Raw genomic sequence first — 20,711 nt, 5'->3', positions numbered from 1 at the left:
TAGTATGTGTATATGTAGTGTATGTATATGTGTGTATATACAGATGCACCAGTGCTGGGGAGGCAAAGACAGGCAGATTCTTGACCTCATCATCTTGCCAGTCTTCCCAGTCTGCACACACTAGATCCAGTGAGAGATTCTGTCATAAAATAAGTGAAGACCAGTTGAGGAAGATGTTTATCTAAGGCTTTCTCATATATCCACATCACACCACATACCACACACACACACATACACACACACATACACACACACACACACACACACACACACACACACACACACAGAGAGAGAGAGAGAGAGAGAGAGAGAGAGAGAGAGAGAGAGAGAGAGAGAGAGAGAGAGAGAGCTGATTATATGTCACCTTTGGATAAAAGGGAAGACTCCTAAGGCCTGAGTACCATGCCTCTCTGCCCAAGTTATCCCATGAGTAGAGGGCTCAACACCTTGACCACTTGGAAGTCATTCAGGACGGTGCTAATAACAGACCCAATGATCCAGACTCAAGGTAAAACCCCTCCTTGGCTTCCGTGGACACTGCAAGGCTACAGAGACAGAACTGAGCCCCAGGCTGGCTGACCCCACATGTGTATATTTCCTTCCAGGTTTTGGAGGAGTCCAAATGCTTGGTCCGGAGCTTCCTGAAGTCGGTGCTGGAAGACGTGAATGAGAAGGAGTGTGTCATGTTGAAGCAGCTCTGGAGCTCCTCCAAAGGCTTGGACTCCCTCTTCAGCTACCTGCAGGACAAAATCTATGAAGTCTGAAGGGCCCCAGCTTGTGAGCCTTGCTGCTCAAGGGTACCTGACTTCCAGCTGGGCCCTGCGTTTCTGACATCGGAGCCCAGGGTCCGCCCCCAGCCAAGAGTTTGTCAGGGTGTGTCTTTACACCTAAGGTTGTGTCCATTCCTCGTGTCCTTTGGTTGTTCCTCATTGGTTTGATTTTGATGTAATGGTGGGAAACGCAGTACCCTTGGCCTCCCGTGTCCCTACCCCAGCCCGATGATAGAGCTTTCCAGGGTTACACCTTTACAGGGCTCTGCCAGGCACTGCTTCCCTTTCCCCACTAGCCGAAACGCTCTACCGCCATGGTCCAGAAGGGGACGATCAACCTCCCCCATCCTCCTGACTCAGGCTGTGTCTACACAGTGCCTCCAACTTGGAGATGAGGCCATCATGGGTCTCTGATTTAAATGATCTGGGACCAGGGGACAATCATCTTAGGGAATTCGCAGACCAACAAGCACGTGACTCTGTTGGCCCATAGGCCTGGCTTCAGGCTCCTCTCCAATGCAGCTCGGTGTGATTCTTAGGGCTTGGTCTCAAAACCCAACTGAGTGATTTACAAACCCAGATATTGTACATTTAGAAATGTTTTGTTAAATATATATTTTTAAAACAATGTAAGTGGAAATTCTGATAATTTATGTGTATTATATGTAAAGCTAGTTTTGCAAAGAAACATGAATTACTAGGAAAATTTTTTCTTTATTCGGATTTATTTTATTTATTTATTTTTGTTTATATATTATGAAGTCTATTGTTCACACAGATCTTATTTTCATACTACCCTGGACCAAATACGATTCAAGGTTCACGCCGTTTGGTGCACGCTCGCAGCGAGCCATGTGGGAAGTTCAGAGATGAGAATGGAAGGATTTTTTTTTTTGTGGATTTAAAATGAACAACGCTGTGTCAGGTCCTCTCCATGTCACATGATGCCAGTTCTCTAGTCTTGTTTTTAGGATAAGTCACGGTGGCGTTTTCTCTGTCACTCACTGTCATTAAGGAGAACCTAGGACTCTTGTCATCCCAAATAGTCTCAAAGCAGGACCCAGTCCCTAAATGAGTGGCATTAAGGAAGGATGGGGGTGCGGTCCTGTTTCAGGATGAAATATTGCCTAGGGTGAGGTGTTCTTTTGCTCTGGGATAGATAAATGAACTTGGATTTCCAAGACCTTTCCTCTCATATGGAAGTTCATGTCTTAGTTGGCCTTCTGGGAATGTTGAGAAAGAAAACCCAGTCTTTGGAGTTTTTCTAGGGTCCAGACCATTTTGCTTCCAGAAGCCTGAACAATGAATCTTCTTCTTTTTCTAGCTGGGAGAATACAAGGGAGCAGGGTCCAGCACAGAGGTCTCCTTGCCTCAATGGCTGTGGGCTACTGGAGGCCTCCATTAACTGTGTTCATGTGATCCAGCTAATGTCCCTGGATCTGCCTGGTAGGGGGAGTTTGGGTTTGAGTTGATAAAGAGACAGGAAATAGAAGGAAGAAAGGCTCCATTGTGCCTGGAACCTCCAACCTCTTTGAGATCATGTGCCCAGAGAAACTTAGACCATCAGGGTGCCTGGATAGTTCTAGATGCATTCCAGATCTTGACCTCTTGTTCTTTCTATTCCTTTCCCTGTGAGTTTCCAGCCTTTTTAAGCCCTGCCTTGGAGATAGTGGGGCACAGCACTGAGTTGGCACATCTTGTTGGAGGTTGAGGGTGGGGAGATGGGGAGGTGGGCTGCAAAGAAGGAGAGCTGGTTCTCTGCCTGCTCTCGAATGGGAATGGCCACCCCAGTCCGGGGTGAAAGGACGACACGGGTAGTTGAATGTTCACATGAGAACAGGTGAAGGGGCCCGACTCTACACCTGGGATGCAGGCAGGAGGATTGCTGCAATTTCAAGTCCCTAGCCCAGGCTACCAACGACTCTGTCTCCAGCTGGGCCGTGGTAGCCTTTAATCCCAGCACTCAGGAGGGTTCCCACGTGTGCTCGGCCTTGTGATCCTCAGGATGACCTTGCTTCCATCTATGGAAAGCATTAAAGGTCAGAAGGGTTCAAGAGGACCAGAGTTTCACTTCTCCATTCACTTTCAGCCTGTGCCACTTGGGCCAGGAGGAGACTGAAGGGACAGCCACGTCGGCTGTGTTCAGTCACAGGGAAACAGAATATATAGTTTCCTGGTGTCCCAGTAGAACACTGTAGGAGCTGTAGGCTGGGGAATAGAGAGTTAATAGAGGAGCGCTCTGGATTCTACCAGGTGTCTGTTGTTGAACCTTCTCTATTAGATGAGTTCCATGTGTTTCATCCAGACTCTTAAGATGGTCCTTGTTCTTGTGTATGTCTCCAAGCCTCTTCACAACTGCTGCTTCCTCTATGGGTCCCAACCCTCATGCTTTCTGATTAAGCCGGTTTTGTCCATAGGGAGCCAAGGGGTCAGGATTCTTCCTGGAAATGGAAAGGGATGTTTAGAAATTCTTGTTATCAGTGTCCGTCTCTGATTCCTGCTGATACAATCAGAGTTTTAACTTTGGGTCCTTGGTGAGCACCAAACCTCTGAATGTATCAAGGACCTGTGATGACCGAGATAGACATGGAATTCTTTCCGAAGTGGAATTCATACGGCTCGCTTTAAGTCCTTTCAATAAGGTAGTTCTGCCACACGGACACAGGTCCTTTAGTCAGTCTGCCGCACGGCTAAACCACTGGAATGACTGTTTTCAGGGTTGCTCTCGGGGTAGTGTGTCGTTGAAATGCAGCTGACCTCCAGCATACTGAACAGGGATGGAAAGTACCAGCCTGTGGTTGTATTCGCATTACCCTAAAAGCTTTATTGAGGCGGGGTGCTGGCTTCCATCTTCTATCTTGTACCCCAGTGTCCTCTCTGCTACCATGAGGTCCTTCTGCTTGTCCCTTTACCTTCCTTGTTCCTTTCCTATGTCATCCTTTCCTAGAGATCCATTCTTTTGTCTAAGTGAATCTTTGAGGAATTGTAGATGGTCTTAGAAGGCCCACCTCAGGAGTTCCTTTGAGTTTGGAAGGACAGCTATGGGCGAGAAGTACAGAGTGCCTGTTCTGAGTCAACGTCCCTCCTAGCAAGCCACTCAGGACTCCCCCTGTCTGCCACGACCCTGGGAAGGCAACTTCCAGCGTGAGAATATGACATGGTTGGGGTTAGATGCTTTGATCCTGGAGACTTTTGAAGAGTTATGGTTAAGATGGCCAGACCACCTCAGCACATGGAGGCCACTTTGTAATGCGGGTGTTCTTTTATTTAGGTGACCCTTTCCTGTTTCGAAATAGTCTGAGGGAAAACATGTTATGCCGAGAAGGAAGTAGAGAAAAGACTTAAAGGCTTATTCTTTGGCATAGGTCAAACTGGGAATTGTCTTCTCAGAAGCATGAAAAGCTGAATTTCAATATGAGAACGGGAAAATAACCACGTAACCACAGCAGACTTTGAACAATGCAATTTTATCTCTGACTCTTCCTTTACAAATCGCCTCCGCCGAATGCTGAATTGTATCCCCCACTCCTAACTCCTGGTTTCAAAAATCTCTTTAGAAGTTTGTAATTTTTTTTTAAATTTGGAAGTTAGTCCCACTCCACACACTTTTTCAATCTAGTTTCTGTAGAAGTTTTTTTAAAATAATAATATTAATAATAATCCCCCAAATCTTCCTATGGGAACATTTAGAAGGAAGGCCCGCTTCTCTCCTGTGTTTCTGTTGTATATATGAGACAAGATGCCCTCACTAATAGACACAGTATTTAAGACTCCAAATGAGATTTCTTAAGTATTTTATTTTATTCTCTGTAAATGGTTTTGTAAAGTCTCGAAAATCTCCACTTTGCCTTTGTAGATACATCTTCGGGGGCTTGTCTTGCATGTGTGTTTTTTGTTGTTATTGTAGCCAAGTGCCACTTAGTTCTTTCTGCGGGTTTTGGTTGAAATGCTTATAGACTTTAATACAGTATATATATTTTCAGAATATAAACTTTTATATTTCTGTGGTAAATTAGGACATGCGTTTTAGGCAATCTTTTCCATTAATATCACTTCTTCCTTCAAAAAAAATAGATCACATACTGGTTTGGTGCCAATTTTTTTTATCAAATAGTCTTACATTAAGAAATCAAGTCAATTTTCTTTTTTCTCTAGAAGTCATTGCGTTTGAAATCTAATTTGAAAACGTGTTGAATTTGTGGAATAAGCCTTACCATTAGGTTCAATAAATTCTGCTGACCTTCAAAACTACGTGTGTAGTTCAAGCCCCCTCCCCCTCCCTGCCCCGCATCAATTCTCACTGTGTGGCAGTTGATGGAGCTGTGAACAGAGCCTTAAGGTTGTTGCAAAAAATAAATAAATAAATAAAAGGATAATACGGGTTGTTTCCTCCATGTAAGCCATGATGGTGGGCTCAATGCAGTCTGTAGCTCGTGGCTAACCGGAAGACAGTGGTGGAGTCGATGGTGGCAGGGACCAGGTGGATGTCTTGATGAATGTCTTTGGCCATAATATGACCAAGGACAGGCTGTCTGAACCACTGTCATTCTAGTCACATGGTTTGGAAATGGTAACAGGGAGGGCTGCTGATTCATTGTCTGTTCTAAACAAATGACAGTTCCTGCTCCTGACCCCAGTGGGGACACCAGGTTCCTTGTGGGTTACCTGCAAATGTCCAGGGTAGCTAAAGTCGGCAGTCTCTGAGAGATGCTAACAAAGTTTACATAAAAGTCTTACTATGTAGACAATCTGGGGTCAGTTTTTGTTCTGTCATTGGCATTGCCATGCGTCCTTGGTGTTTCTGTGAGGAATTGTGTGTCGAGCCATGCTAGACTGGAGTTCGGCAGGATGGGCATACTGTAGACACAGAGTGTGCACAGCAAGCGAGCTGGTTTATCCAGGGCTTTTTCAGTGGCACAGAAATTCCAGATTTTATCAGCAGTGGGCGTGGTGTATCTTGGAATCTTAAGGAGTTAATTCTCAAAAATTAAATCCCATTTTTTGGTAGGTGGCATTCTAGCCATTACCAGCTGATTCTCTTTATCAACCTTTGGATTAGGAGCGTGAGTTCAGGGCTGTGTGGCTAAGCATAGGGTCCCTCTCTAGGAAGTGTCCAAAGTCACCTTTTCAGCATTAGGGTTGAGATTGGCGTGTGCTCATGTGTCAGTCAGAAGACCTGATGTCTAGGGTTAGCTTCAGCCTTGCATCTCTGGGTTGGCTTCACCTCTTTGTCTCAACATCTAGTCTTCCGCTGGAGCATGTTAAATTGACTCTGGGAAGTTCAGAGGGTGTAGAGTTTTCCACCTAGTATTTAATTTGCCATTAGTTCCAGCTTGAAATTATTTTCTAATGGCTACATTGACAAGGCTGTGAAAATAATTACCTTTCATAAAACCAAGGACCAAAGAATTTCATTATTCCAACCGAGCATGAGTTTCATAAACTGTAGGCACATCTGGGTCCAGATGTGTGAGCTTCATGGCACAGAGGAAAACTTGGTTCCCTCAAACTCATGCTCCCCTAACTGGCCATGCAGAGAAGTTGACTATCTCGTTGAAAGGCTCTGAAGGAGAGTTTCTGCGATTGGAACTTAGTATCTCAGGTGGGTGTTTCTGCTGTGTGGTCTCAGGTTTCTATTTATCCCATTACAAAGTGGAACTCTGGGATCCCGCCAGGTGTCTGAACACTGTAGACTCTTCCATTTGTGTGTGGGCCTCCAGCTGAAGTTTTGCAGCTAGGTCTCCAGGGATGCATCCTGTGACTGCCAGATGTCCATCTCTTTAGTTCCTCATCAAGCCATTCCACTTCCTGCTTAGTAGAGCAGGAATTTTCCTCAGCGACCCCACCAGGGGATGCCCCAATTCTCATTCTCATTCTTGATGATGTCATTGACTTCTTTACTAATCCAGAGATGACTGATGTTAAAGAAGTGCTATTCTATTGGTAAGGCTTATTACCAAACTTCTGATAATGAAGCAGGCTACCAAAAACGTGTCCAGCTCACCCTAGGAGTGTTTGGGTTTGATCATGGATGTAGCGTACACACCAAAATCCATGGATACCTTTACAGGTTAGGTTACTCATTTTCTTTTGCCAGATTTTCACTGGAGAGTCCTTAGTTTTGGATACTTGTAAGTATGAGTCCTTCATAGAGTTATATGCAGGTATAGCTGGCCCATTCTCCACATTGTAAATATTTTTCCCCAAACTGGGTGCAGTACTGAGGGTAATAATCTTTTGATTTATCAAATGCTGACTGTCTGGAGCAAATCGTCCACTCTTTGTGAATGGTCCTGTAACGTATATGAACATATTTCTGGGTGCCTTAGAAGTTGTATTTTTCATGTGTGCTAATATGCAGTATTTATACATCGTGAGAAGCTGCTTTGAATAAAAAGATTGAAACTTCGTCTCCATTTGTTTGTGTCCCTCCCACCCACCCCTATCCCTTTGGTGATCCATCTTAAAGGTCACAAATTGGTTATGTGGTTTCAAAATTGAGAAGTTTCTGGAGCCTTGGAGGTTGTTCCAAGGTTCCTGGCAGACTGACATTTCCATCCAGGTATGATCTGAAGTTTCTAGTATTTCGAGGCCGTCACTTGGGTAGAGGGGCAACAGCTGGATGCCAGAGGACTTTAATTGGAGGGGGCAGATTTTCAGGGAGTGCATGTATCATTTATCCCTTCCTTGACATGAGCACTATGCTCTATAATATTATGGCCCCTATCCTTAGTCGGCAAGCCTCCATAGAGATCAATCTTGTATAGTTCAAGCTGCCTTGCATAGTCAAAATTGATGTCTATCACTATGGATAGAGTCTTTCCACACCCATAATCTTATTGCTTTATTTATCACAGCACAAAAAGACAAATGGAAGAGGACCCTTCAGAACATGGCCACACACTGGGGAAGGGTGCAGAAAAGAGGTAGTATCAGAAGCCTTCAATGGTTTTGTGCTAATAAATTCCAGGAAAGGGATTTATGTAAGACCATGTATCTGTTCATCCATTCATGCACCCACTCTCCCAGTAGTTCGGCCATTCATCCATTCACCCATCCTTCCACTTTCAATCTACCTGTCAGTCCATCCATCCATCCATCCACCCATCCATCCATCTATGCATCCATCCACCCATCCATCCATCCATCCATCCACCCACCCACCCATCCATCCATCCACCCATCCATCCATCCATCCATCCATCCACCCACCCACCCATCCATCCATCCATCCATCCATCCACCCACCCATCCATCCATCCATCCACCCACCCATCCATCCACTCATCCATCCTCCTATCTCCCTATCTGCCCTTCCATCCATGCACCCACCCTTCCATCTGTCTATATGTCCATTCACCTACTCTTCTGTCTGTCAGTCCATCCACTTCCCCTCCTGTCCATTCTACTGTCCACCTGTCTGCCATTCATTAATCTTTCATTCAGCTTTCATTTCAGCTCTCTAGACAGAGCCTCCCCGCACCATGTCTGGGAAGCTACACAAGTTCTTTGATACCTAGGTGGCTCAACTCTTCTCTAAAGGAACTTGGAGTCTAGGGATGTGAGAAAGGCAAGAAATACTCTGTTCTGTCCTGAAATGTCAGCACAGGGCTAGAGGATGCCTATTCTTACAGCATCACAAACATACTCAGAGCTGAGAAGTAACTTTCCGTGTAGGTAGGTCAGCCGGTCTGGGGTCTTAAGTCACTGCTGCTTTGTGTGCCTCTTTTCTCTCAAGTCTTGACACTATCCAAGATACGGAAGAGGTTAAGACCAAACCTGGAGAGTCTTGCGCTTTCAGATTTCTGTGTTTCCTCTGGAAGATGGAGTGAGACCTTGTGGAAGTTTTGTCAGAAATCTTGGCCACTCAGCCTGTCTCTTGGGTCACTTTGATATGGTGTTTTATGGAAAGAACTGCTTTCTCTAACAGGAAAAGAGAATAATGGGACTCCAGAGCCATATATAGCAACTAGAAGATGGCCAGCATATAAATAAGCAGAGATGAGATACAAGTATAAAAGCCTCTCTCTTCTTTTGAGATAAGGTCTTATGTATCACAGGCAGGCTTCATGCATGCTGTATAGGCAAGGATGACCTTGTTCTTCTACCTTCCTAGTGCTGACATTACAGGCCTGCACCATCACACCTGCTTATGCAGTGCTGGGGATCGAACTCAGGGTGTTCTGTATGCAAAGCAAGCAGTCTGCTGACTGAGATATATCTTCTGCCTCTATAAAAGCAACTTTTATTGACTCGGGGTTCCTTTAGGTCTTCTTAATGAGAGGCCAGTCCTCTGGTCCTTGATGAAATCCTGATAAGTTTCAGCCCTTTTGTGTCTCGTGGGCAATAGTTTTCCCAGTCACAAACACACACTCAGTTGTCATCAGCAATAACCATGATGTATTTTAGGTGCATTGTTCCTAAGTCATTCAAGACTTCTCTTGCCATCCCCGGCTGGCCCCTGACTTGTCCAGTTGAATGGGGAGAACAGGAAAGGTCTTACATGCTAATGTGGCAATGTGTTTGGATAGGGGTTTTTAATCTCTGAGCCTTAGAAATATGTATGTCTTATTCTCTTGGGGAATTTTATGGGGTTTTAGACTGGACAGTCCCCTGGAATTGCCAGGTTGTTTTTTTTAATCAACCCCCTATTCCTCATCAGCCCCTTATTGAGAGTGTCTGCTACAAACTTTTCCATTTGGGTGGCCTCCAGGTTCTAGAGATGATGTTTAATCCCTTCACAAAATGAGAGGGAAGGGTTTTCCTTTGTTATCTATTCTCTGTCTCTCCCTCCCCTCCATTCCTCCCTCTTCCTCCTCCCTCTCTCTGTCTCTTTCTATATCTACTTCTCGCCCTCCCTCCCCCTCTGTGAGTGTATATGTCTGTGTGTCTGGGTGTCCTGTGGTTCTTAGAGAAATCCTCTTAGCTCCTCTTCTAAAGATGCTGGCTACACAGACCACAGCCAGAACACAACTAGAGTCTGTCAGGCTCTTGTGGCAGTGATTTCTGTGTGTGTGTGGGGGGGGGGCAGGTCTCTGATGAGAGGTACCTTGGAGGACTTTGGAGATTAATGAGGACTTGAACTTTCCCTTCAAGTGAGTCATGAGCCCAGATTTTCTCCCTTTCAAAAGCATGACTAGAAGAGCAGAAGCAAGGGCAACACTAGGAGGGTTGGTGCAGCCTTTCTGGCCCCGCCCCCCGACGGAGTTTTGGATAGGCTGGTTGCAGTGTCATAGAAAGAGGTCACAGTCAGGGGTTTCAGGACTAAGCTTGAGCAATGATCAGCTAGTACAGCCCCTGATGAGACAGGGAATGCTCTAGGAATTGTGGGGGGAGGGTCAGGGCTGTGGGTAGACCTAAGTGGGGTTGCCAGGAGCTCAGCTAAGCTTGGCCTCACAGGCATCAGGTAGGTGGTCCTGCTTAGCCTAAGGGCAGCAATGCTGCTGCTACTGCTGCTGCTGCTGCTGCTGCCGCCGCTGCTAGGAAGTTAAGGGACAGAAATACAGACAGATACGCACATGTGTATTCACGCACATACACCCAAAGGTACATACCCACAGACATGCACAGGTATGCATATCTGTGCCTGTGGTATGTATGTATTTAAATATATGTGACATTAACATGTGAAACTAGATTTTTTTTATATAATTTATGAAATAGCTGTTGATATATAGTCATCCTAAATGCAATTTAAGTAGGAGAGCCATACATAAATGACTACAAATATATTCAGAACAGTTGCTAATATCTGGCTACTATTTAATGATTTAATGAGATTTTCATATGGGAGTATTTATTTTAGATCTTATCTATATACCACGTGTATATTTGGTTTTATGTCATTACATACAATTTTATAACTGTTATTAGTATAATCACTAGGTAATAACTTAGTGTGTCTTACATATATGTGTGTGTATGTATGTGAGGGCTTATGTATATGAAATTTATGCAAATTTATGTAAGATCTATTTAAATGAGCTATGTGCATATACACATGAGATTTCATCTATATATAAAACATTTGTTGGCACATGGTCACTCTGGAGATTAAGTGAGCTTTACATATATGCATATATTAGATTATTTAAAACAAAATAGCAGTGGGTAAAAAACATAGGTGTGCACACACACACACACCACACATATAAATGCACATGTATTTGGACAGTGGGTATTACACTTACATTTAATTACTTATGCTGGCAAGTGTCTGGGGCAGGGTTGGGGCCCATAGTTTGGAACTTTGCAAAAGTGTTTTTGTGGGCCACGTGAAGGTCTTCAGCACAGCTTGGAGAGCCCTGGGCATTGGCAAACTCTTCCTGACTTCCCAGAGAAGTCTCTGCTTGTATCCTCTGAGTACTATTCCCCAGACAAGCTCCCTATCTGTGCAGCTGGGACCATCTTGCCTTATTTTTTGGATCTCCAGGTCTCCCTTATCTGTATGCAGGGCTCTCAGTCTCTTCCTCAGGATGCCTTCATTGGTGAGCGTGTGTGCCCTGGTGTATCTTCCCTAAGAGTCTCCATAAAGCATCCTGTCCAGAATATTTCAGATGCTGTGGTTCCAAACAGATTTGATATTTTTTTCCCTCCACTGTCCAGACCACTTCCTAGCGGCACTGGGTAAGGATGGTCTAGGCATGTTCCTAAACTAGACCCGGAGCCGAGTCCAAAAGTGAGGATCCAATAGTCTGATCTGGAGCAGTTATCAAAGAACCAGAATCCAGGAACCAAGTGGACAGGGAGCAAAGGTTACCATGGGTTCAACAGCCCAGAGAATAGGAGGCCCAATCTAAAGACTAGAATGGGCCAGTGCCAGTATGCTCAAGGGTGGGGATGGGAGGCCCCTGGGACCAGGTTTGCAGAAGAGCCTATGTACACACAAATCAATGATGCGTCAGCCCTCAGAGCTGTTGATTTGCAGCAACTGTGGGGAGATACAGCTAAGACAAGCAGCTAGAGAGCACAAAACCCAGACTGTTTGAGTCTTGGGTTTTACTGGAAAGGGCATCTCTTGTTATAAGACAGTCTGGCATGTAAGAGCTCTAATTTGGTTTTGTCTTATGTTGTTAGTGAGGCTGGAGAGATGACTCAGAGGTGACAAGCCTGTACTTCCCTTGCAGAGGATCCAAGCTCAATTCTCAACACCAGCATTGGGAGGCTCGCTTTAAACGCCAACGCTAGCCGATGGCCTTCAAGGCACCTGCGCTCGTGCATGCATACCTACACACAGGCACACATGCATATGTTTAATTAAAAATATATAATAAAAGCAGCACCATCTAGAATATGTCATTTAACTTCAGCAACCTGCATCATGGTTACAAGCTTCCTGGTAATGCAGCTAGGACCAGACCCCTACTATATCTACTACAGATAACTGTGAAGCTCATTTGAGCCAGTGTGGAAGATGCTTAGAAGATGTCTGACTCATAGGAAGTGTCCCCTATGTCTTACCTCCTTGACATTCACTGTTTTCTCTTTTTCATAAAAGCAATGGAAAAGTGGCTTAGGAGTGAGGCCATGAGGGTTGAGGGAGAGCTGAGAGGCAGGGAGTTGCTGCAATTGTGTCTTCAGGGACCGACATCCAAGTTGGTGTAACTCAAGAGTGTCTGGAGACCCAAACCACAGGGAAATCCCCCAGGCAGATGGTGACTTGTGTGGGGTGTAACTTAATAGCCTCTCAGATTAAGGGGCAAATCATTAGAAATGATTATGCAGTGGTGAAATAAATAGCTGGGATCTGTATATACAGACACGCACACACACACACACACACACACACACACACACACACGTATGTGCCACTAGCAGAGCACTGACCGCTGGGAAAGAGGAGGGAAGCCTGGCGCTTACATCTGTGCTTCTGTTATAGGACATGGATCCTCAAGCTTTACCTAGACAGATGGCAAGTGCATTGTGTCAAGGCGACAGGGGACCTGATGAATTCTAACTTCGTGGCATGGCTGGTGTCCCAGGTGCCACCTGTGTAGACACACTTGTTTACACTCTCGGTTGCAAAGAAAGACACACGGGTTAGTTGATCTCTGAGCCATTTCAGTGGTAACAAGAAACGCTTTACAAAGAGGTGAAATTCAGGCAGGAAATAGATGTTTAGTTTATCTTTCTTTACTTCCTTTTTCCTCTTCTTCATCTTCTTCAGTCTCTCTCTCTCTCTCTCTCTCTCTCTCTCTCTCTCTCTCTCTCTCTCTCTCTCTCTCTCTCTCTCTCTAGTATTAACTAAGAAGCCCGCTCTTAAAGGAGCTGTGCCTCTGCTTGTGGCCAGCAAACAGAGCCTATCTGAAAAAAGAATGCAGCTACCAAGAAGTTTACTTTTCCTGCCTCACTCTACCCTGTCCTGCCATAGGCCCAAACAGCTTCTTTACTAACAAATGGTAATGAAACATATTCATAGCATACAGAGGGGAATCCCACATAAAAACATGACCTTTCAGTTTTAACTAATTTCAAATACATACATACATATATACACACACACACACATTCTACAAAATGGTGCCTCATCCTCCAAATTCTGCATGCACTGTCTTAGTCAATGTTCTGTTGCCGTGAAGAGACGCTAGGAGCCCAGCAACTCTTAGAAGTCATTGGTGCTTGCTTATCGTTTCAGAGGTTTAGTCAATTTTATCGTCTTGGCAGGAAACGTGGCAGCACACAGGCAGACATAGTGCTGGAGAAGAGCCGGGAGTTCTGCATCCACATCTGCAATCAGCAAAAACAGGGAGAGAACTACTAGACCTGGCTTGGGCTTTTGGAAACCTCAAAGCCCATCCCTAATGACACACTTCCTCTAAAGCTCACACGTATCCAACAAATAGTGTGACTCCCTAAGCACTGAAATACATGATCCTATGGGGGCCGTTTTTATTCAAACTACCACATACGCTTTACTCAATTCAATTTCATAAGCATGATCTATGGCATGGAGGCTCAAGCTGTTTCTCTCGGATACCTATTCAACACAACAAGGAAAGACAATTAAGCAGCAGAGCCTTGGTCTACAGACCCAGCAGAACCTGGTACATTCTGAAGTCTGCAGGGCTGGTGGTGAGTGCTCTTGTAAGGAGCAAACCTCAGCAGCAGCAGCTAGAAGGGTGAGCAAGACAGAGGGCGGATGCTCAGCGTGGCTGTTCTCCCTCTGCAGCAGCATACTAGAGCCCCCAGGAAGAACTTCCAAATGAGGGGTCCCATCTCATGACAACTAACTTTGGGTTTCTATTGCTGTGAAGAGACACCATGACCATGACAACTCTTATAAAGGAAATCACTTAATGGGCGCTGGCTTACAACAGAGGTTCCGTCCATTGTCATCATGACAGAAAGCATACTGTCATGCAGGCAGACATGGTGCATGGTGTTGGGGAGGAGCTGAGAGTTCTGCATTCAGATTGGCAGGCAACAAGAAGAGAGAGAGTGAGCCACACTGGGTCTGACTTGAGCTTCTGAAACCTCAAAGCTTACCCCTAGAAACACACTTCTATCGAAGAGGCCACACCTACTCCATTAAGGTTAAACCTCCTAATAGGGCCATTCCCTACGAGCCTATGGGGGCCATTTTCAGTCAAACCAGCACAATAGCTCCTCTCCCGCAGTTTTTCAGGGACTAGGATTCTGAGTCTGGCCAGAGTGGTTGAGACTGAACCCTAGGGTTCATCTCTCTGGCCCAGAGAGCTTCAAGCCATAGACTCTGTTGTTATCTTAGAACAAATCCAAAGTTATGGTCAAGTTGAGGGGACAAGATTCTCTCCCATCCCCATAACATCAAGCCTTAGTGTGATTAGTGTTCTTCACGAATGCTCATGGTTTTCTATAGGGGTAACTCTTGATGTGTTTTAAATTCTATGGATTTTTACCAATATGTGATGCCATGTACCTGTGTTTTTCATATCCAATAGAAGGTGTTTTTCGGACTCTTCCTGGAATTTCTCAGTTCTCTCTCTCCTAGTGAATGATTTATAGATGGTTTTACTATGCCTTTACTCTTGATGTTCCCAGAATGACACATTGTCAGATCAAACAGTATTCAGGTTTTTCAGTTGGGCTTCCTTCACTGAGAAGTAGGTGGTGTGGGAGGTCCTTCTGTCTATGTGTCACTTTTATTGGTTAATGAATAAAGAAACTGTCTTGGCCTCTGATAGGATAGAGCTAGGTGTGGAAAGCTGAAGTGAATACTGGGAGAAATGAGTAGGTGGGGTTAGAGAGAAACCATGTAGCCCTATCTGAGATATACACCAAAACTTTAGCCAGTAAGCCACAGCCATGTGGCGATACACAGATTAATAAAAATGGGTTAAATTAATATGTAAGAGTTAGCCAATAAGAAGCTATAACTAATGGGCCAAGCAGTGATTTAAATAATATGGTTTCTGTGTGATTATTTTGGGGCTGAGCAGCTGGGAACCAACAAGCAGCTTCCTACAAGTAGACCCCTGAGTTTCCTCTCAGAATCCTGTGTCTTTTTTAGCTAATTTATTTCTATCGCAAAATAGTCACTGCAAGGAAGGAAATATGATAGTTCATTTCAGATCCATGCCCCTAGTGCAGAACATCTTGGCTGCTTTTGACATCACCGGGTTTTGGTGATTCTGAAAGGTGCTACTAAAACATTCATGTGCAGCTTTTTGTGGAGTTTACAAAGTATTTAGCTCATGCGAGGGAATGCCCAGGACAGTTGCTGGCATGGCACTGTGCTGTGACAATGGATTGTAGCACTATAGGGAGGTGCAGAGGATACTCCGGAATATTTGTTATCTCAGGGGGTAACTTGCCTTCCCTACCATTGTCCTGCTTGGCTTCTGCTGTGAAAACGCCATCATCAATAGCTCAGAGGTGCTGAGGAGATTGCTTTCTTGATCTCCTCCTTAGCTAAGTGTCTTCTGGGAGAGGCTAGGTCTCCAGGGATGCATCCTGTGACTGCCAGATGTCCATCTCTTTAGTTCCTCATCAAGCCATTCCACTTCCTGCTAAGTAGAGCAGGAATTTTCCTCAGCGCCCCCACCAGGGGATGCCCCCATTCTCATTCTCATTCTTGATGATGTCATTGACTTCTTTACTAACCCAGAGATGACTGATGTTAAAGAAGTGCTATTCTATTGGTAAAGCTTATTACCAAACTTCTGATAAAGAAGCAGTCTACCAAAAACGTGTCCAGCTCACCCTAGGAGTGTTTGGGTTTGATCATGGATGTAGCGTACACACCAAAATCCAATGTGCTCTGGACCTTGTTGACCATGTCCCATGGGGAGAACTCCATGTACCCTGCCTGTGGGTTGGGTAGGTACCATGGAGAAGGATGCTGGGGCTTTGTTTCTCTACCCAAATCAAGGCAGGAAGATAAGAGAAGGAAGACGTGTCCCTGGAAACATCAGCAAAGAGGTGCCTTTTCTCTGTGCTATACTGGGGAGCTTGGTGTGGAGAGTTGGGCCCCTTTAGATTTTATTTCATTCTTTGGGTTTCTCAGCTGAGGATATAAAACAGGTTAGTTCTTCTAAATCCTCAATAATATCCATGTTACCCAGACCACTAACTAGAGTGGTTGTTTGTCATACCATTGTTATTAATAATGTGTAAACCATTAGCATACCATTGTTGCCTGTAAACAATGTCAGGGCCCCAGTCAGAGGTCCTCATGCATCTTCACAATGGCCCAAGAACTACGTCGTCGTACTGCATGACTCTTGGCTTCAAGATGTCACCAGATGATGGTGACATTCCTGCTTGGATCTCTGCTCCGAGTCCTAAGCCCACTCCCATTCTGTAGCTGCCATGTTTAACGTAACTAAGAAGAAACACAATCGGAGGCAATGCGTTTTTTTGTTATTGTGGAACATCCCAGACCTAGAAGATATCAATGGCTTCACCAACCTGCCATGGCCGCCTCGAAGCAGAGCTTCCAGGATCTAGGAAATAGAGAAGGATATATACTCCACAGAACCTCACTAAAGCAATTCCTCATTTCTGGGATGTGGGAGATGGTAAGCAAAGCATTTCAACACTGTACTCCTTTATAAAATGAATATCAAAGAGCAAAACCAACAGGATGAGAAAACAAAGGAACACGGCTGTCATTGGTTGTCATGGGTAGTCTACTTCAAATCCTGTTTCAAACCGATAAGGTGTGCTGGGATAGTCTCAATATTGGAGCATTGACTGCTTCGTGCTATTAAACATGTATAAACAGCAAATTCTTAGGTAGAATGGTATTGTGGTTATACCTTCTAGAACTATCAGGGTTTTAGAACTATGCAATTAAATATATTCCAAAGAGATCAAATATATATGCATATAGACATATGTGTGTATATGTAAATAGTGTTCACTAATATTTAACACATTAGAAATTAAGTTGTGATATTAGGATAGTAATTCCTTTAAAATAAAAATAAGCCTAGTATACATTAATGTGAATGTTTTATGAAAAATAATCTGAGTACTAAGATAAAAATTAAGAGTGTTGTCCTTTTATATTTTATTTAAATCTCTCTGATGACTAATTTAATCTACTTTTTGTCTGTTTCTATATTCAGTGGTGTTTCTGGAATATTCTATGAGATATACAGGAATGTTAAAGTTAGAAAAAATAAATAGTGCCTTACCATTGTTGATGTGTCAATGGCTCAGAGTAACAGGGCTCCTGGAAGGGTCCTGGGGCCCCTGGCTATACTTGGATCTCAGTTTTGATCTGCTGCTCCACACCGTAAGTCATTTAAGTGAGGAAGGAGGGTGGGGGCGAGCACACTTCTTTTCAGATTGCACGGGTTAGTGTCAGTTTGGATTCCTTTTGTTCGCTGTGATAAAACACACAGAAAAATGAACCTTAGAGGAGGAAAGGGCTTTTGACTTTTATTTCTAGATCACAATCTATCGTTGAGAGACAATAGCACAGGAACTCAAGCAGAAGCTTGAAGCAGAAACTATGGAGGAACTCAGCTTCTGGCTCCCTCTTGCAGTTCATGCTTAGCTAGTTCTGTAGACATTCCCTGGATCACCTGTCCAGGGAATGGTGGCACCTGCAGTGGGCTGGGCCCTCCCACACCAGTTATCAAGGTAATATAGCACCCTTACAGGCCAATCTGATCAAGGCAATTCCTCTCTCAGATGACCCAGGCTGTGCCAAGTTGACGATCAAAGGGCAGCGCTTCCATCCTGGGTTGGCACTGAGGTTGAGTGGTGTTAGGACTGGGACTTGGCAGTTAGAGAGAGGGCATTAGAACTGGACGTTTGAACTCAAAGGAAGGCAGTTCACTGATCTGGTTGGTCCCGGTATGAGCTTCTTTCGTAAGGAGTAGGAGCTGGAGAGGAGCCTCTCTGCTGAGAGACTAAGCATGGCTGTCTCAGGTGATGCTCATGACCAGGACAAGCCGAGAAGTCACCAGATGCTTTCTGGTTGGTATCTCCCTACTGTTTAGGACAAAACTAGAGCACCCCAGAGAACTGGTTTGCTCATGTCATCCCTGATGCACACACAGCAGGGCTTGGCATTGAAGAGAGGGAAACTTCTACAGCTCACCTGCATGCCTTCCTGGCTACCGGCCCAGTCGTTCTTTCTTTTGTTCGTTTTGCTTTTAGTTTCTATTTGACCCCGTCTTTCTTGGTGTGGATAGTCACCACACCACAAGAGAAATATGCAATTCGGGAGATTTGAACTTGGGCCTGCAGCATGATCCAGGGTGAGATCTTTTCAATATAGACAGTTTAAAAAAATCAAGAAATAGCTCTGTGTCAGGCAAGAAAATACTAGAGCCTGCCTGATTAAGACCGAAACTGCGTATGTCACCAAATTTCCAGACACGTGCAATTTCTTGGTGAGTAACCAGGGCTGCTGACTCACCCCGCTGGGGGCCAGGCAGCCCAAGTTGTTTCTTGCAAGGACGTCTCATCTGCCCACTGCCATCTTGGCACTGCTGCATGGCCAGGCTGTCTTCATGGTTTGCCATGCTGGCCCCCACTATGAATAAGCTGCTGTTGAAGCGTGTGCAGAGAAAGCTCCAGCACCTCTGTTTTTCATTTCCTGTTTGGTTTCCCACAACCTTATCCTCGGGCAAGGGCTTAGACTGACTGCCCCGAAAAGTCCAGAGACCTTGCTGGTCTCTTTCTCCAAGCACTGGGGTTACAGATATGCACCACCAGGCTTGACTTTTACATGGATACTTACAGGGGATCAAGCTCAGATCCTTCAGATCCTTTATCAATGAGCCATCATCTCCCTAGCTGAGCATCGTTTTGTTGTAACTTTTCTTGGTCATTGGGGATCAAACTCAGCTCTCAGTTTTTTTTTTTTTTAAAGATTTATTTATTTATTGTGTATACAACATTCTGCCTCCGTGTATGCCCACAGGCTAGAAGAGGGCGCCAGATCTCATTACAGATGGTTGTGAGCCACCATGTGGTTGCTGGGACTTGAACTCAGGACCTCTGGAAGAGCAGGCAATGCTCTTACCCACTGAGCCATCTCTCCAGCCCCAGCTCTCAGGTTTTTAAGGTAAGCTGGGTCATCTTTTACCTAACTTGACAAAAGAGTCACCTGAGATGTGAGAACCTCAGTGGAGGAACAACCTACATCCGATTGGTCAGTGAGCATGTCTATTGGACATTTATGAAAAATTAATAACGGATGTGGAAGGGACCAGCCCTCTGTGGGAAGTGACAGGTGGTTCTAGGTTGTATAGTTTGAGGAGAAAAAGAGCACCAGGAAGTGTAATGGAGTTAAGTTCATTGCTCATAGTTATTTTTTAAAAAGTCTAAAGAGAAACTTGATGCTAAATGAAATAAAGCTTCAAACTTGTAAAAGGGAATTAAAGAAAATCTTAGGCATTGAAGGAAGCTATTGAACACAGAAATCTGATTTTTTTTTTTTTTAAAAAAAAGTGTATTTGAAGAAGAGGGTCAAGTTCCAGTCCCACCAAGCAGGAGAACTTGTCAACTTCAACCACATGGCTCTGGCTTTAGAATCAAGGGTACAAGAAAAAGGTTGTATCCTTGTATTCCACAGCGAAGGGAAACCTCTGAGCCCAGGTGTGTGGCAGGGGAGCTCCTGCATGGAGGACTCAAGAGACCATTATGTGAGGCTGGGAAGGTCAAGCCTGGATTGCCTTGGAAACCCCAAGAGGTTGGAGATGCCAGCATTGTGGGATGCCTGCCAGGAAAACTGCAGGCCAAGTGTGGGACCGGACTAACAGAGGGGCTGTGTTGTGGGCAACAAGGCTGAAGGGAGCTTGAGAACTCAAGGGTGCTTTGACGTCAGACGTGGAGATGCAGAATTTGGAGTTTGTCCTGCTGGTTTACAGTCTTGCTTTACTCGTGTTTCCTCACTGTGCCCCCCTTGCCTCCCTTTCGGAATGATAATCTATTACGTGCTGTTGTATGTTGGAAGTATGTGATCTTGATTTTATAGAGGCTTACACTTAAGAGAGTGTCTTGGGTCTCAGACTCTTCTGAGGCTGAACTTTGGACTTAAACAGCGTTGAGATTGTGATAGACTGAAGATAGACTAACTGGACTATTGACGTTGGACTGAATGCGTATTTTGCATTATGATATGACTATAAGCCTATTGGGGCCAGGGATGGTGTATGGTGGTTTGGATAAGAATAGGCTCATATATTTGAATGCTTCGTCGCCATGGACTGGAACCATTTGAAAGGATTGGGAGGTGTGATCCTGTTGGAGTAGGTGTGACCTTGGTGGAGGAAGTGTGTCACTGGGGATGGATTTTGAGATTTCAAAAGCTTGTGCCAAGCTCAGTTAGTCTCTCTCTCTCTCTCTCTCTCTCTCTCTCTCTCTCTCTCTCTCTCTCTCTCCGGATCAAGATGTAGCACTCATCTACTGTTCCAGCACCATGCATGCCACTGTGCTCTCTGCCATGCTAATAACAGACTCAGCATACAGAACCGTAAACAAGTTAAATGCTTTCTTGTA

General features: G+C 44.7%; 1 protein-coding gene across 1 annotated transcript in view; it reads left to right on the top strand.

The window, feature by feature from the left end:
• Cdyl2 (chromodomain Y like 2) overlaps window positions 1–1,398 on the top strand; it is a 158,823-nt gene extending 157,425 nt beyond the window's left edge. Inside the window, exon 7 of the mRNA XM_038313282.1 lies at window positions 606–1,398. Coding sequence (XP_038169210.1) covers window positions 606–764 — 159 coding nt within the window. The 3' untranslated portion in view covers window positions 765–1,398. The remainder of the gene's footprint in view (window positions 1–605) is intronic.
• Window positions 1,399–20,711: the final 19,313 nt, after the last annotated feature.

The sequence above is a fragment of the Arvicola amphibius genome, chromosome 15 (assembly GCF_903992535.2).
Source record: "Arvicola amphibius chromosome 15, mArvAmp1.2, whole genome shotgun sequence".
NCBI lineage: Eukaryota > Metazoa > Chordata > Mammalia > Rodentia > Cricetidae > Arvicola > Arvicola amphibius.
This window is presented reverse-complemented; position numbering and strand designations above follow the sequence as displayed.